The 14,598-nt window shown below is 37.1% G+C and overlaps 2 protein-coding genes across 3 annotated transcripts in view; both read right to left on the reverse strand.

The window, feature by feature from the left end:
• LOC107581438 (eukaryotic translation initiation factor 4 gamma 3-like) overlaps positions 1–4,109 on the reverse strand; it is a 53,609-nt gene extending 49,500 nt beyond the window's left edge. The window contains exon 1 of the mRNA XM_016267000.1: positions 3,475–4,109. Coding sequence (XP_016122486.1) covers positions 3,475–3,626 — 152 coding nt within the window. The 5' untranslated portion in view covers positions 3,627–4,109. The remainder of the gene's footprint in view (positions 1–3,474) is intronic.
• Positions 4,110–7,303: 3,194 nt separating this feature from the next.
• The window catches only part of ece1 (endothelin converting enzyme 1), a 23,951-nt gene continuing 16,656 nt past the window's right edge, over positions 7,304–14,598 (reverse strand). For both annotated transcript variants that reach the window (XM_016253769.1, XM_016253688.1), the window contains 9 exons: positions 12,235–12,345; positions 12,050–12,148; positions 11,686–11,763; positions 11,473–11,576; positions 10,724–10,834; positions 10,572–10,639; positions 9,983–10,173; positions 9,379–9,474; positions 7,304–7,862 (listed from right to left, as the gene is read on the reverse strand). In XM_016253769.1, coding sequence (XP_016109255.1) covers positions 7,686–7,862; positions 9,379–9,474; positions 9,983–10,173; positions 10,572–10,639; positions 10,724–10,834; positions 11,473–11,576; positions 11,686–11,763; positions 12,050–12,148; positions 12,235–12,345 — 1,035 coding nt within the window. In that variant the 3' untranslated portion in view covers positions 7,304–7,685. The remainder of the gene's footprint in view (positions 7,863–9,378; positions 9,475–9,982; positions 10,174–10,571; positions 10,640–10,723; positions 10,835–11,472; positions 11,577–11,685; positions 11,764–12,049; positions 12,149–12,234; positions 12,346–14,598) is intronic.

Raw genomic sequence — 14,598 nt, forward strand, 5'->3', positions numbered from 1 at the left:
TTAAAGGGGTCATATGATGCGATTTCAATTTTTCCTTTCTCTTTGGAGTGTTACAAGCTCTTGGTGCATAAAGAAGATCTGTAAAGTTGCAAAGACTAAAGTCTCAAATCCAAAGAGATATTCTTTATAAAAGTTAAGAGTCAACCACGCCTACCTAAAACGGCTCGTTCTAACAAGCCCCCACATGTCTACGTCACGATGTGAGAAGATTTGCATAACGCCGCCTAAATGTTCACGCAAAGAAAAAAGGCGTAACTTTTATTCTCGCTGTAGTATTGTTGCTGCCGCCATGTCGTGAAGACGCGTGTGTGTTTGTGTTCTGTGTGTTTCGTTGTGAAAGCGAAACTGCTTTGTTTGGCCTTCCAAAAGAGGACGATATCCGCTTCGTCCTGCTTAGAGCCAATCCGTGCTGGTCTCTGAGGAAATACATCAACTTCGCGCTGTGGATCGCCGGATCGGCTTTCACCGTGGACAAAGCGGAGTCCAGCCTGGGGCCGTCACATGTGGTTACCGCAAACCCGCCGGCCTCTCCTTCGTCGAATCTGCCGGACGCTGCTCACTCAAGCCCACCTGCTGCCGCTCACTCTAGCCCGCCGTGTGAAACTACTTTGTTTGGCCTTCTAAAAGAGGACACGACTAGAAATCAGTGGTTAAAGGGCTAGTTTACCCAAAAATGAAAGTTGGCTTGTGTTTTACTCACCCTCGAAGCATCCTAGGTGTATATGACTTTCTTCTTTCAGACAAATCCAGTCGGAGTTATATTAAAAATTGTCCTGGCTATTCCAAGCTCTATCATTGCAGTCAGCGGGTGTTGCATTTGAACAGTCCATGCGCGCATTCGTAATAAAACGTGCTTCACACGGCTCCGGGGGGTGACTAAAGGTCTTCTGTAGTGAATCCATGCGTTTTTGTAAGAAAAATATCCTTATTTCAAATGTAAAAAACACTTTTATATCACTTCCGCCAACTGTCATACTCGGTTGCGTGATTAATGACAAACGCGGAGAGACAACAAAACAAAACGCCGATCACGAATTAAAAGTACAAACCGAAGATTTGCAAAGAAAAATGTTTTGGAGGATTTCGATATAAGCCAAGAGGAGACTGGTTTTCCTTTGCTAAAGTAAGGAAACTATGCTTCCTTTGCTCCTATAAACAGACTTGCGAGACTAGCATATCTCAGAGGCGCGCGCACTGCTGATACGTCATACACCTTCCGCCGGAACGCCATCCGCGTATATGAAAGATAACGGAAGTGAGAGAAAAGTGTTTATTACATTTGAAATATGGATATTTTTCTTACAAAAACGCATGGATTCACTACAGAAGCCCTTTATTCACCCCCTCAGAGCCATGTGAGGCACGTTTTATTACAAATGCGCGCCGCTTTATTTGCCGACTTGTGGACTGTTCAACTGCAACACCCGCTGACTGCAATGATAGATCTTGGAATAGCCAGGACAATTTTTATATAACTCCGACTGGATTCATCTGAAAAAAGAAAGTCATATACACCTAGGATGCTTTGAGAGTGAGTAAAACACAAGCCAATTTAAATTTTTGGGTGAACTAACCCTTTAAGTTGTATTTACAACACTGTTCCAGAACAGTTCAACCCAAATATTCAGATGTGTGCAGCACATTTTATGAAGGACTGTTTACTGATCCTGGTAGAGTAGACTACAATGCCGGCTATTCTGACTCACAGACTGTAAGTACATTTTCATTTGAAGGATTTGCCACTGATGATTCAAACGCAAGTTTTGAGCAGTGTAGAGTAGCGCTTGTTGTTTGTCATTTCTCCGATCACAAATGCAGACATGGTTTTATGTTTACGCGGCGCGTAATCCGTAATCATGTCCCCACTGGATGCAACAAATGCCTAATTTATAATGGATTTTAATGTTTTTGGCTCGTCGTCGCTCCGGCTGGGACACACCATCACAGTATGTTAAGGGGCGTGACATTTTCGTCACACGCTTGAGGTATTCGGCCAATCACAACCCACTGGATAGCTGGCCAATCAGAGCACACCTCGTTTTTCAGACCGATGAGCTTTGTAAAAATCGACGCGTTTCAGAAAGGCAGGGCATCAAAAACAATAATGTACAGTATGTGGAAAATAATGTGTTTTTTGAACCTTAAACCGCATAAACACATTTCATTACACCAAATACACAAAATAAAGTTATTTTTAGCAACATCATATGACCCCTTTAAACCTGTTTGAAAACCTTCATTATTTGTGCAGTTGTGTTTGGGCTACACTTAGTTGCGCAAAAACTACACACTTCACCTTTAAATGTACCTCAGCAAATCATGGCTCATTCTCAAAGAGCTCAAGAGGGTGACCCAGATTTGCAGTATGCCTATTGCTCAATTACTTAACTTGACTGTGTCTAAACAGCCTTTACTTGACTGATTACCTCACGTCAAATCAGGCAGATTCCTATCATACATTTAGCCTGACCCACACTAGTGAGCAATGCTTTCATTATGTGATGTGATTTACTTTCAAAAGCAGACTAGAATGACGTAGCATCATATTCTTTTGTACGAAAAATGTCTCAAAAGGTGATGACGGCAATCAAATACAAGCAGTTACTTAATTATATCCAAATATTAAAAAAAAAAAAATAGTGTAATCAAGCCACACTCAATGTATGAATGTCTTAGGCTAGATAATAAGATCAGCATGTGAAAACAAATAACACTAGACTTTCTCTAAACTAATCTCTTTTCTGAGCCATTTTTTTGCAGATCATTTTAACCAGCGCGTCCCAAAGTGATAGTAGCACGCACATATGAAGTCAATGTCCCTTGAGTTCACACAGGTGCTCTAACATAACCACAGGTGTAGCGGTTTGCCTGTCGGATGGATAAACAGATGAAAAATCCCATAAACTCACACTGCAAATGGATCATATCTCCAGAAAATAACATTTTATAAACTTGCAGTTGAGCGTATTTGGCTCAAGCCAACATGTAGCCATTCATAACACCATAGCAACTTCCTATTCCTGCCCTAGCAACCAGAAACAACACCCTAGCAACTGTACAAATGCCATTCAGGGGTCTCTCAAAGGCCATATCTCACAAGTTCCTTAGAAAAAGCCTTTGATCATAAACCTACAAAATGCAGCAGGTAACTAAAACAAACATGCACAGATTGTGAGTGATCTGAACAGACCCTGTGCACAAAACTGGGATTGTCAAATTCAATTAACAAAGCAAGAGGACCAGCAAACAACAACAGACACCAAAGAATCTCTTCGATGTAATCGATGCACACCCCTGACCACCCTGGTAACGGTTGTTATATTAACACGAAGTAATGCCATCTTATATTAGTAATTTCATCATCATAATCAGGTAAACAAGTCAGGTGATGTGATCACAAAGCGCAATCCATATTCGTTTCCCCATTGATGTGTGCTGTGGGACACAAGGGGCTTTGTTATTAGTGAAGGATACTGGGTAGGCGGCACGGCTGACGGCGGAGGAGCGCTCTGGGCTCCCGGTGGTAACGACACGGAGGTCAGCGCTGCGCGGAGTTGCGTTGGCGGTGCCGGTCCGGTTACGTGTCCACTAACAGCGACAGCGACCGGTTTCGGTGGCAAACTCATTGCAGAAATTTCAACCAAAACAAACAATACGCAGCTGAAATCGATCGCACGTTCCAACAATATCTGGCCGTTTCTTCTCTCTACGAAGGCCGGAACGTGTGTAACGTTATATCCTTATGCCATGGATTTCATTCAGATCTGGCTGTTAGTACCAAAATGTCATTTTATCTTTGAAGTCGGGGGTTGTAGCTGCTCTATGCATGGGGACGGTAGGGGGTTTGTATCCCCCTCCAGCCACCCTGGATCTCCCCGGTCGAATTGTTCTTCTCCGCCTCCTCAGATGGCCGTCTCCCGGTTTGTTTGCTCCGCTTTGCGTAGTAACATCACATTAGCGAGTCGCATTATATGAATTTCTCATAAAGATGGGAGATTCGTTCAACATGGCGTTGTTGCGGCTGCTTCCAGCAGTCCGGCTGGACGGACGGCTCGGTAAACCTCGGGTGAGTTCGGAGATGCTCGGGTTCACTTTACGCCACTTCGTATTGATGGGAAGTCCGACACACTTCCAGGAATCGGTTCTTTCGAACAGTTCGCTTCAAACACGCGGTTCGTAAAACGATTCAGTGGATATTTAACGTCGTGACGTAATTGCCACCTCACGTCGTCCCTGACAAAGAGCTTCAAAGTGTATTTGATCTTTTACACCCGATTTTATTATTTAATTATTTTTATATTATTATTATTATTATTAAGAACGGAAATGCATGTATACTGTTAATGTTTATGCAATAAAAAGATTATCATTAAAACTAGCATTTACAATAAACAGTACTAAACTTAATGAACATATGTGACCATGGACCACAAAACCAGTAGTAAGGATCCATTTAAAAAAAATAATAATTGAGATTTATAGATTATCTGAAAGCTGAATAAGCTCTCTTTGCGGCCTGGTCGAAGCTACAGAGTACTGCGCACCAGAACGGCCAGACACAGGAACAGTTTCTTCCCTCAGGCAATCCACCTCATGAACACTTGACAATAAACGTGGAACCCACAACACTACTATACATTTATTTAACACACGTACTTTTTTACATTACAAATTTGCACATATCATACCTGTACATACATAATTGTTTATTTTGTATATTGTGTTTTTGCTATTTTGCACATTGTCTATTTTGTATATTATTCTTGTTTTATTATCTATGTCCTGTCTTGTCACTGTCATTCTGTTGCACTGTGGAGCTTCTGTCACTAAAACAAATTCCTCGTATGTGTAAACACACCTGGCAATAAAGCTCATCCTGATTCTGATTTCTATTGAAGTATGGTTTGTTAGGATCGGACAATATTTGGCTGAGATACAACTATATGAATATCTGGAATCTGAGGGTGCAAAAAAATTTAAATAATACAAATCAAAATCAAAATACTTAGAAAATCGCATTTAAAGTTGTCCAAATGACGTTCTTAGCAATGAATATAACAACAACAAAAAAAGTGTTTATATATTTACGGTAGGAAATTTACAAAATATCGTCATAGAACATAATCTTTACTTAATATCCTAATGATGTTTGGCATAAAAGAAAAATCGATCATTTTGACCCATACAATGTATTGTTGGCTTGCTACAAAAATACCTGTGCTACTTATGACTGGTTTTGTGGTCCAGGGTCACATATCTTGAATTAAAAATAAATATGCAACTATTTGTTTGAAAAAAAAAAACATACATTATATTTATTCATTATGTATGTTGCTAAAACCGTTAAGACATAAACATATTTCCAGTATATTTTATGTGTTATTTCAGTTCTTAAGAGTCGGTGAGTTGTTGACTCGAGAACCACGATTCAGTTCGATCTGTGATTGAATCATTCAGGCCGGTTTTGTGAACCGGTTCATTGACAAGATCTAAAAAGAACGATTCGTTTACGATTCGCACATCGCAATATGCCATTGAAAGCGACGTCATAAAGGCAGCCCCCACATGCCTGCACTGTTTCACACAATGAATGGCATCTCCGTTACATTCCAAACCATCCATAATCAGTGTAAGAGACGAATGAGTTATAATACGCAATGTATTATAACTAAATATAAAACTGCAGTTTCACCTTAGGGGTCCCGCCCAAATTTAGGTTGCAGTAGAAAGACTACTTCAAATTTTACTTACGTTTGAGAAAGGCTCAAATAAAATTGAACATCGAATAGAATATATACGTTTGCCTATGTTGTGAAGTATGTATTTTTGGGGTTAGATGGTAGGAGGCTGATAAGAACATTGGCTTGCTTTTTGATGTGGCATTTCTGTTGCTATTAATATATGTGAATGTGGCGACATCTGTCGGTCATACTTCCAGGAGACGGAGAGCCAAATTAGAAACCACAAAATTACTGTTGAATCAATCATCAATGAAAATTACAGCGATTGCAATGTGTTAACATCAGTTAATAAACTAACAATAAGCGATATAAATATGAACTCTTGTGCTGTGCTGAAAAACTTATAAATATTTTAATGTTCCCAGTCAAAATGACCAGCCTTTTAAAAATTGCTTGTAAATGTGTAATTATGCTTTATCACCACCAAATCTTGGATTCACTTTTTTTCCCAACTTGCTTTCAGTTAGCACAGGGTTTGTATTTCTTTTTGGAACTGACTGATCGTTGGCCTCGGTGTTCTGCACATCAGTTTTTGAGTGGGGAAAAAAAGCATTATTTGTGGATAAATTTAGGCAATATTCAGTTGACTTTGATGAATAAGATCAGATCAATGAGGCCGAGCAATCATTTCTAAAATCAAATACAAAACCTGTGCTAACTGAAAGGAAACATGTTGATAAATTGATTGAATCCAATATTTGGCAATGTAATAGCATTATGAGAAATTTACAAGCAATTTTTTGTAGTGAGCAATCATTTCTAAAATCAAATACAAAACATGTGCTAACTGAAAGGAAACATGTTGATAAAATTGATTGAATCCAATATTTGGCAATGTAATAGCATTATGAGAAATTTACAAGCAATTTTTTGTAGGCTGGCCATTTTTGACTGGGAATACCAAAAGTTTAACAAGGTGGCGTTAACATTAATTGTTTATTAATGTTAACTAATGTTAACAAATGAAACCTTATTCTGAAGTGTTACCTATATTTCCTATTTATTTTGAGGGCAGAAGGGCAGTTTGAATTTGTGTGTAATAAAAATATTTTCCCAGCAATTCCCATATTTGCATAGTTTTTAAGGCACTTTCTTGTTTAGTGGTCCAACTACATATTGGGCCACATGTGACATTGGGAGTTGACAAAATCAAATTATTTGCCCGAGTTAAAGTTCATATTGTACAGGCAAATTCAACAAATAAGAAGTGATGGAACGGTCTTATAAAACTTGTCAACCATGTATTATGCTTGCACAATGTGTTGTGCAAGAATTGGCAAACATTAAAGACAAAAAAAAAATCCCACCAACAATGTAATACAGATAACTTAAATACTGTTTCCTATTAGAAAAATAAAAGCATTTGCTAAAAAGGCACATATTCAAAGAAAACATATTTGCAGAAAAGGGAATTCCTTCTCCCATTATATTTAACCACTAACTTCCAGTGTTTTGAATGTTTGTAAGAACAACACTCCATTATATAGACTTCCTTGGAGTCCCTCACCATGTATTATGCTTGCACAATGTGTTGTGCAAGAATTGGCAAACATTAAAGACAAAAAAAAAAATCCCACCAACAATGTAATACAGATAACTTAAATACTGTTTCCTATTAGAAAAATAAAAGCATTTGCTAAAAAGGCACATATTCAAAGAAAACATATTTGCAGAAAAGGGAATTCCTTCTCCCATTATATTTAACCACTAACTTCCAGTGTTTTGAATGTTTGTAAGAACAACACTCCATTATATAGACTTCCTTGGAGTCCCTATTTACACCAATTCCCCATTAAGAGGCAAGTAATAGCTGGAAAATATGTCGTCCATTATAAATCCACCAGCTTTTTGGCAGTCTAGATTAGGCAACCTGAGATGGATGTTTGGGATTTTTGAACAATAACAGCTCCAGTTTCGGTCCCCCATACAGTGACAGAGTCACTGTCACCACAGCTCACACTTCCGTTTGGGGTTCATGGGTGAGTCTGCCTTGCAGCCAAAGTGTGTAGAGAACTCATGGGAATTGGAGATGGTGCCAATGACCCGGAAACGTGACGGACTGTGGGAGTCAGTAATAACGCCCTCATGAGAGCTTTCAGGTGTCCGAACTGAGCACCACACCTACAAAAAAAGGAAACAAAGGGTTTTGTTAGACGAAAATAGGACAAAACTAGATTACTACATTTTCGAAGAAGTGGTGAGTGGTGCTTGCTGTGCAAAAGTCATTACCCTGATTCTATGGTTTTTGTGGGAATTAGTATCAAATATATATATTTTTTAATTTTACAGTTTTTATTTCTATTTTATCTTTCAGTTTAGTCTTAATTTTGTTAGTTTACACTACATCAATGTTAGTTTCATTTTTTGTTTGTTTTAGTATTTTAAGGCCAGAAAGTTTATTGACTAACTGGTATCAGTTAAAAATGTTTAACGCTGATAAATTTCTCGGTACAGTCTAGTTATTGCTATCTCATTGCATTTTTATGTTTAACACAGGCAGGTTGTAAAGGTTTGAAGTATTATAATATACAATACAAACAAATACTTAATGGGTTATTATTTTTTTTAGATAGTTTGAGTCATGAAAATGTATTTTAGTTTAAATATATTTGAACTTTTTTCCAGTTATGTTTCGCTATTTATCTATTTATTTAGTTTTTTTAACAGTTAACAGACAAGTTAGTGCAATCTAAATTTACTTTTGCTATACAGTGTATCAAAAAATTAAATAAAATATCTTAAAGGGGTCATATGATGCTTTTTTAAAGATCATTATTTTGTGTATTTGGTGTAACAGAATATGTTGACATGCTTTAATGTTCAAAAAACACATTATTTTTCAAATACTGTACATTTTTGTAGGTCCTCTATGCCCCGCCTCTCTCAAACGCTTTGTTTTCTACAAAGTCCCTCATTCCGATAAGCGCAGTCTGCTCTGATTGGCCAGCTGACCCAGTGCATTGTGATTGGCCGAACACTACAAGACATTTTGTGTCGTAAATTATTTTAGTTTAAATATATTTTAGATTTTTTTTCCCCCAGCTATTTATTAATTTGTTATAGATAACAGTCTAGTTATTTCAATCTAGTTGCAATTTGATCTTTATCACAGGTCTGAAATATTATAATACACGATGTATCAAAAACTACAATTAAATATTTTTTGGCTAAAATAAAATAAATGTAGCATTTTTTTTTTAGATAATTGATTTTTTTAGATAGTTTAAGTCATGAAAATGTATTTTAGTTTAAATGTATTTTAGAATATTTGATGTTTTCATTTTAGTTTTCATTAAATAAAACAGCTCACTCTTAAGTCACAATGAAAATCAGGTTCCTATAGTAGGGGTCCCATTTTTAAAATATATCAGGTTTTTTATTATTTCTATTATTATTATTATTTTTGTGTCTGCCAGGCGAAAAATGTGAGTCCAAGTAATAGTATAACCACACCTCTCTTCAACAATCCACATCCAAGGTAAATGATAAATCAAGTAATATTGATTCTTGCCTTAGCAAACAGATCAAAAACCGAGACAAATAACAGAGACACCTTTAATTTGCAAAGGTTGTGACCAGTAAAACAACTAAATCCTTTAAAACAAGTCAAAAACAAGTGTAAAATATTGGCACAAACCTGAGCAAACCCCACAAAAAACAGCTGATGATTGGTCATTCCAAGGGCAGGCAGAGTGGCCTCCTCACCATTCTTCTCGATCCAGTTTATATAGGCCTGCAAAGCAAGTGTGAAAATATTAGACCGCTAATAATTCTACATGCTACACCGCTCGCTGGGATCATAAATAAACAGAACCCTCATGTCAATGGTTATTTTCCTCTCCATCAGAGAGGTTAACACAAGGTCTTCTCCGGCCATATGCTTTGCGCATCTGCTCTGTAACCTATGACTTTTCAACCAACGGAAAGAATCCGAGTTGCTGGAGGTAGAGCGGCCCATTCCGAGCCACCTGTTGCACTGCGAGGCTTTCCAGCGAGATGGGATCACGACGGCCTCAAAGCTATCAAAGCCGCCAATGAGAAAACTATCGAGATCGTTATGCCTTTCGTATCAGATTCTCATACGTCATTCGCCGTAGCTGTTTTCATGTTATGGAAAGTAACCATTGGTGTCTCATCTCTTTATAACTCGCTGATGAACAAAACAATTCTGTTGATTGAATTAGATCGATTTAAATTCTAGTTCCAGCCAAGTCTTGTTCCACAACAGGATCTTCACAAACCTTATAAGCTGCCCTTAGGCCTCCGTTGTCAGCAATATTTTCTCCCAAAGTGTGTTTCCCGTTCAGAGGTTCTTTATTTATACTGTAGTTGCTGTACTGCTCCACCATGCACTGGGTCTGGTGTTTAAAAGCCTCCACTGAAGAATTTTGCCACCACTGACGCAAATTCCCATCCTTATCATACTCTCTTCCTGTAGGACATATTTAAAACGGTTTTAAAACACACATATATTGGTAAATGTTCACATACACATTACAACGTTTTCTATACAAGCCAATGTGTTTATTAACTTATTCATATTCTTACAAATGATAAAGGACAATACAATTATTTATATTATATTATACTGTACATGAGAAAAAATATTATGAAATGTATGTATCAATATTTAATTTAATTTGTAAAATTTAACAATGAATATAAATAACATGTTTAAAGTATTAAAAAATAAAGGTAAATTAATTATTGAATCAGTGGCAGTGTGGCACTTTTTTTTTTTTTTACAGCAGTTGAATAAATCTTATATACTGGAGATCTAACCATCTGAAATAATATAGAGTAATAATTTAGAGAGAATAACTTTGTTACCTTGATCGTCAAAGGCATGGGTGAGCTCATGCCCCATAACCACACCTATACCACCGAAATTCATTGCTCTAGAAAACAACAAAGACACAATAAGATGAGGTCAGTGATATAACACTATTACAGGACAGGTTTTGTTAGTGAGAGCCTCTTACTTTGGCCAGGCATGGTTATAAAATGGAGCTTGGAGAATGCCTGCTGGAAGAACCATCTCATTCTTTGTGGGGTTGTAGTAGGCATTAACTGTAGGTGGAGTCATACTCCATCTGTACACAGACAGAAAAACACTGATCACTGGTGTACACATTAACTGACATTGGGGGAGTTTTAAATTAATTACATTTAAAAAAAGTTTAACAATTAACACATAAAAGTTCTGTCATCATTTATTCACCCTTTCTGTATGATACTTTGGAAAATGACTCTGGGTCTGATGTTGTTTTGTATTCCACAGAAAAACAAAGTCAAACAGGTTTGGAACGACATGAGGGTGAGACAGTGACTAAAACATAAAACAAAAACTATTACAAATTGTTTTCGGTAACTGAAATAAAGCTGAAATGAAATGGAAATATTAGATGAATAATTCCATTTAAACTTGAAAAACTTGAAAAACGAGAAATGACGCCTTGGCAACTAACTGAAATAAATCAGTTTAAGTACTAAAATGACTAAAACTGAAATAAAAATAAATAACAGCTAAATAGAACACTAATAAAAATAACAAAAGTGCATTAAAATAATACTAAAGTAGAAAAATCAAAGCTAATTCAAAATATGAAAAAATTCTTTAGTATGCTACTAAAATTAGTAAATGACCAAATAATTTTCATTTTTGAGTGAACTATCCTTTTAAGCGGTGTGTGTCAGCATCATCTTGTGTGTGAGCTGAACTGATACTCACTGATCTCTGTTGGGGACTTTTCTCAGCTGGTTAGCAGTCACTCGTGCAGAGAAGTTGTAATAATTCAAGACGTTTTGAAAGTAAAGATCTGAAACAACATCAAACTGAAATACAGTTTGGAGGCAAGATGTCAGTTCAGGCTCTCTGCAACATTAAACCACATGATTTTCCATGAACCAAAAGCAAACAGAAATTAAGAAAATGTATACATACATCATTAAACACCTTGTCCAGCTCTTTAGGGTTCATAATAAACTTTGGATAACCAACCATGTTGTATATTGCATCTGCCTAGAGACAAGAAGAAGAAAATGAACACTTCATTACTTTAACACCAGGTGGCATTAAAGAGCATCAATAAGCATAAAAACCTTTATATAGTTCTGTTGCTCAATAGGATTTTTTTGGGGCAATTTTTACAAAAAAAAAATATATATATATATTTGTTTCTTAAACTAAAGCTAATACAAATTAGGACAAGTCTGAGATTTTAGCTAGGTGTTGATTTCAGCCAGATCCATCCCTGCAGGCGACAGCGGTGAAAAACATCATGTGGGATCGTGCTGTTGGTTCTCACCTTTTCTTTGGCTGCTTTTTTTGTCTCGGGATCCATCCAGCTGACAGTCTTCAGGCTGTCTTCAAAGGCCCATTTGATCTCGGAGACCATATCTTCAACCTGACAAACATATCAGTTGAAAATATAGTGTATAGGCCTGGAGGAAAAGATTGGGGATAGTGTGCAAAACATCACAAGACACTCACAAAAGCTTTGCTGTCTTCGGAAAAAGTAGCTTTGACAAAGAGCGCCCCGAGAGCAAAGCCCAGAGCGCTATCCGTGTCGCTGGCACAAAGTTTCCAGCGTGGTGTGCAGCTCTGGAAAACACAAAGGTGATATATTAGCAACTAACATCATATAATAAATAAAACAGAATAGAAAAAGAAGAGCAAGCTAGTGTTAAAAGCCTTTTTTGCTTTTGTTAATCAGAAGTCAGAATTATAATTGTATAATAAATAAAAAGAAAACAAATCAATAGAATGCAAAAAGATTAGAGAAGCAAGTGTTAATTTTTTTAAAGAAAAACAAGCAGTTAGTTAATAAATAGAGTGCAAGTCTAAAAGGGGCAAGTTTTTAAAAAAAAGAATATAATTAGAATAGAGAGTGCTAGAGGTAGAGGGTCAAATAAAGATGGAAGAGATGTGTTTTTAGTCGATTCTTGAAGATGGCTTAGGACTCAGCTGCTCGGCTCAACTGAGTTGGGCAGGTCATTCCACCAGGAGGGAACAGTTAATTTAAAAGTCCGTGAAAGTGATTTTGTGCTTCTTTGGGATGGCACAATAAAGCGCCATTCACTTGCAGAATACAAGCTTCTATTTCATTTCACAAACAATTTACAGGTCTGAACTTCATAGAGTACATAGAAACATAGAGTCTAGTTTCCATCTGTACACACCATAGGAATTATTAGCGCTTGAGGAAATGATCAAAAATAATTTGTTAAAGACATGTAACAAGCTAAACAGAAGAGCCTTTTCCCTCTTTATCAGCAAAACAAGACTTTCATTGTTCTCTTGAATGTTGCTTGAGTATGACGACCAAAGACGGGCAGCAAAAGGACTTGTCACCCATTCCACTTCCCATCTCAGAAACTGAGGCGCTAGAACAGTTAATAGCTCCTAATGAAAGACTATGATGGTAAAACAAAGTTTTAGTTTATTACGGAAATTAGTCATTAAGTGAAAATTTCACAAACAATTTACAGGTCTGAACTTCATAGAGTACATAGAAACATAGAGTCTAGTTTCCATCTGTACACACCATAGGAATTATTAGCGCTTGAGGAAATGATCAAAAATAATTTGTTAAAGACATGTAACAAGCTAAACAGAAGAGCCTTTTCCCTCTTTATCAGCAAAACAAGACTTTCATTGTTCTCTTGAATGTTGCTTGAGTATGACGACCAAAGACGGGCAGCAAAAGGACTTGTCACCCATTCCACTTCCCATCTCAGAAACTGAGGCGCTAGAACAGTTAATAGCTCCTAATGAAAGACTATGATGGTAAAACAAAGTTTTAGTTTATTACGGAAATTAGTCATTAAGTGAAAATTCTGTCATCACTTACTCACTTTCATTAAACCTGACTTTAAACTTTTGAACAGCAGTGTAAATATTGTCCTCGTAAGTCCACAAAAAGAAACAAGATGTTCTATTTTCTATGCAGTGAAAGTCAATGGTGGCTCTCTCTCTCTCTCTCTCTAGTCATTCGAAATCCTATTAAAATAACTTTAAAGGGATAGTTTACCCAAAAAAGAAAATCCTGTCATAATTCTACTTTTGTGTTCCGTAGAAGAAAGTAAGTCATACAGGTCTGGAATGACAAGAGGGTGAGTAAATGACAGATGATGTGAAGATTATCAGTGAATAATGGCTTAATTTTGGTATTTTTAGCTGTCATGTGACTTCAAAAGTCTCGGAATCCAGCACAGACACTGCATGGACTACTTTTACAATATTTTTAATGGTACTTTTTGTCATTTTGAGGTTTTGACAGCTCCATGTCACCATTCACTTAGAGAAAGCAGAGTCAACGTTCTGCCTAACATTTATGTTCCTCAGAAGAAAGTCATACAGGTTTGGAACAACATGAGAGTGAGTAAATGATGACAGGATGTTTCATTTTTGGACTAAGTAACTATCACTTTCAATGCAATAAAAAAAGCTATACCCACAATAACATACCAAACTGTGCTGAAGGTGACCGTCGTTAAGGTTCCTCTCTCTATCTCTTATCATAACTCATCACACATACACACATGGTCCAAGGCTTTATGGTTTGTTATTTCAGCCTGACCCCAGCGGAAAGTGAGGCTGGGGCAACAGGATCTCCTCCTGATACGAGTCTGAATAACCTGGCTCCCTGCAGAACAACACACTCCCTCTCCATACACACCAACGCTAATACCAGTTCATCTGAATGAAGTCAGAGAGAGGGAGGAGTAGAAGAGAGAAGACGAGGGCAACAAATCACCTCCCTCTTATGCTGACTAAGCACACTGACTATTTTAATAACTGGGTAATTTTGTTTTAATATAAAATGATTTCTGCACCAAATGATCCTTGTAAGAG

Source organism: Sinocyclocheilus grahami, unplaced genomic scaffold (assembly GCF_001515645.1).
Source record: "Sinocyclocheilus grahami isolate Dianchi unplaced genomic scaffold, SAMN03320097.WGS_v1.1 scaffold3.1, whole genome shotgun sequence".
Taxonomy (NCBI): Eukaryota; Metazoa; Chordata; class Actinopteri; order Cypriniformes; family Cyprinidae; genus Sinocyclocheilus; species Sinocyclocheilus grahami.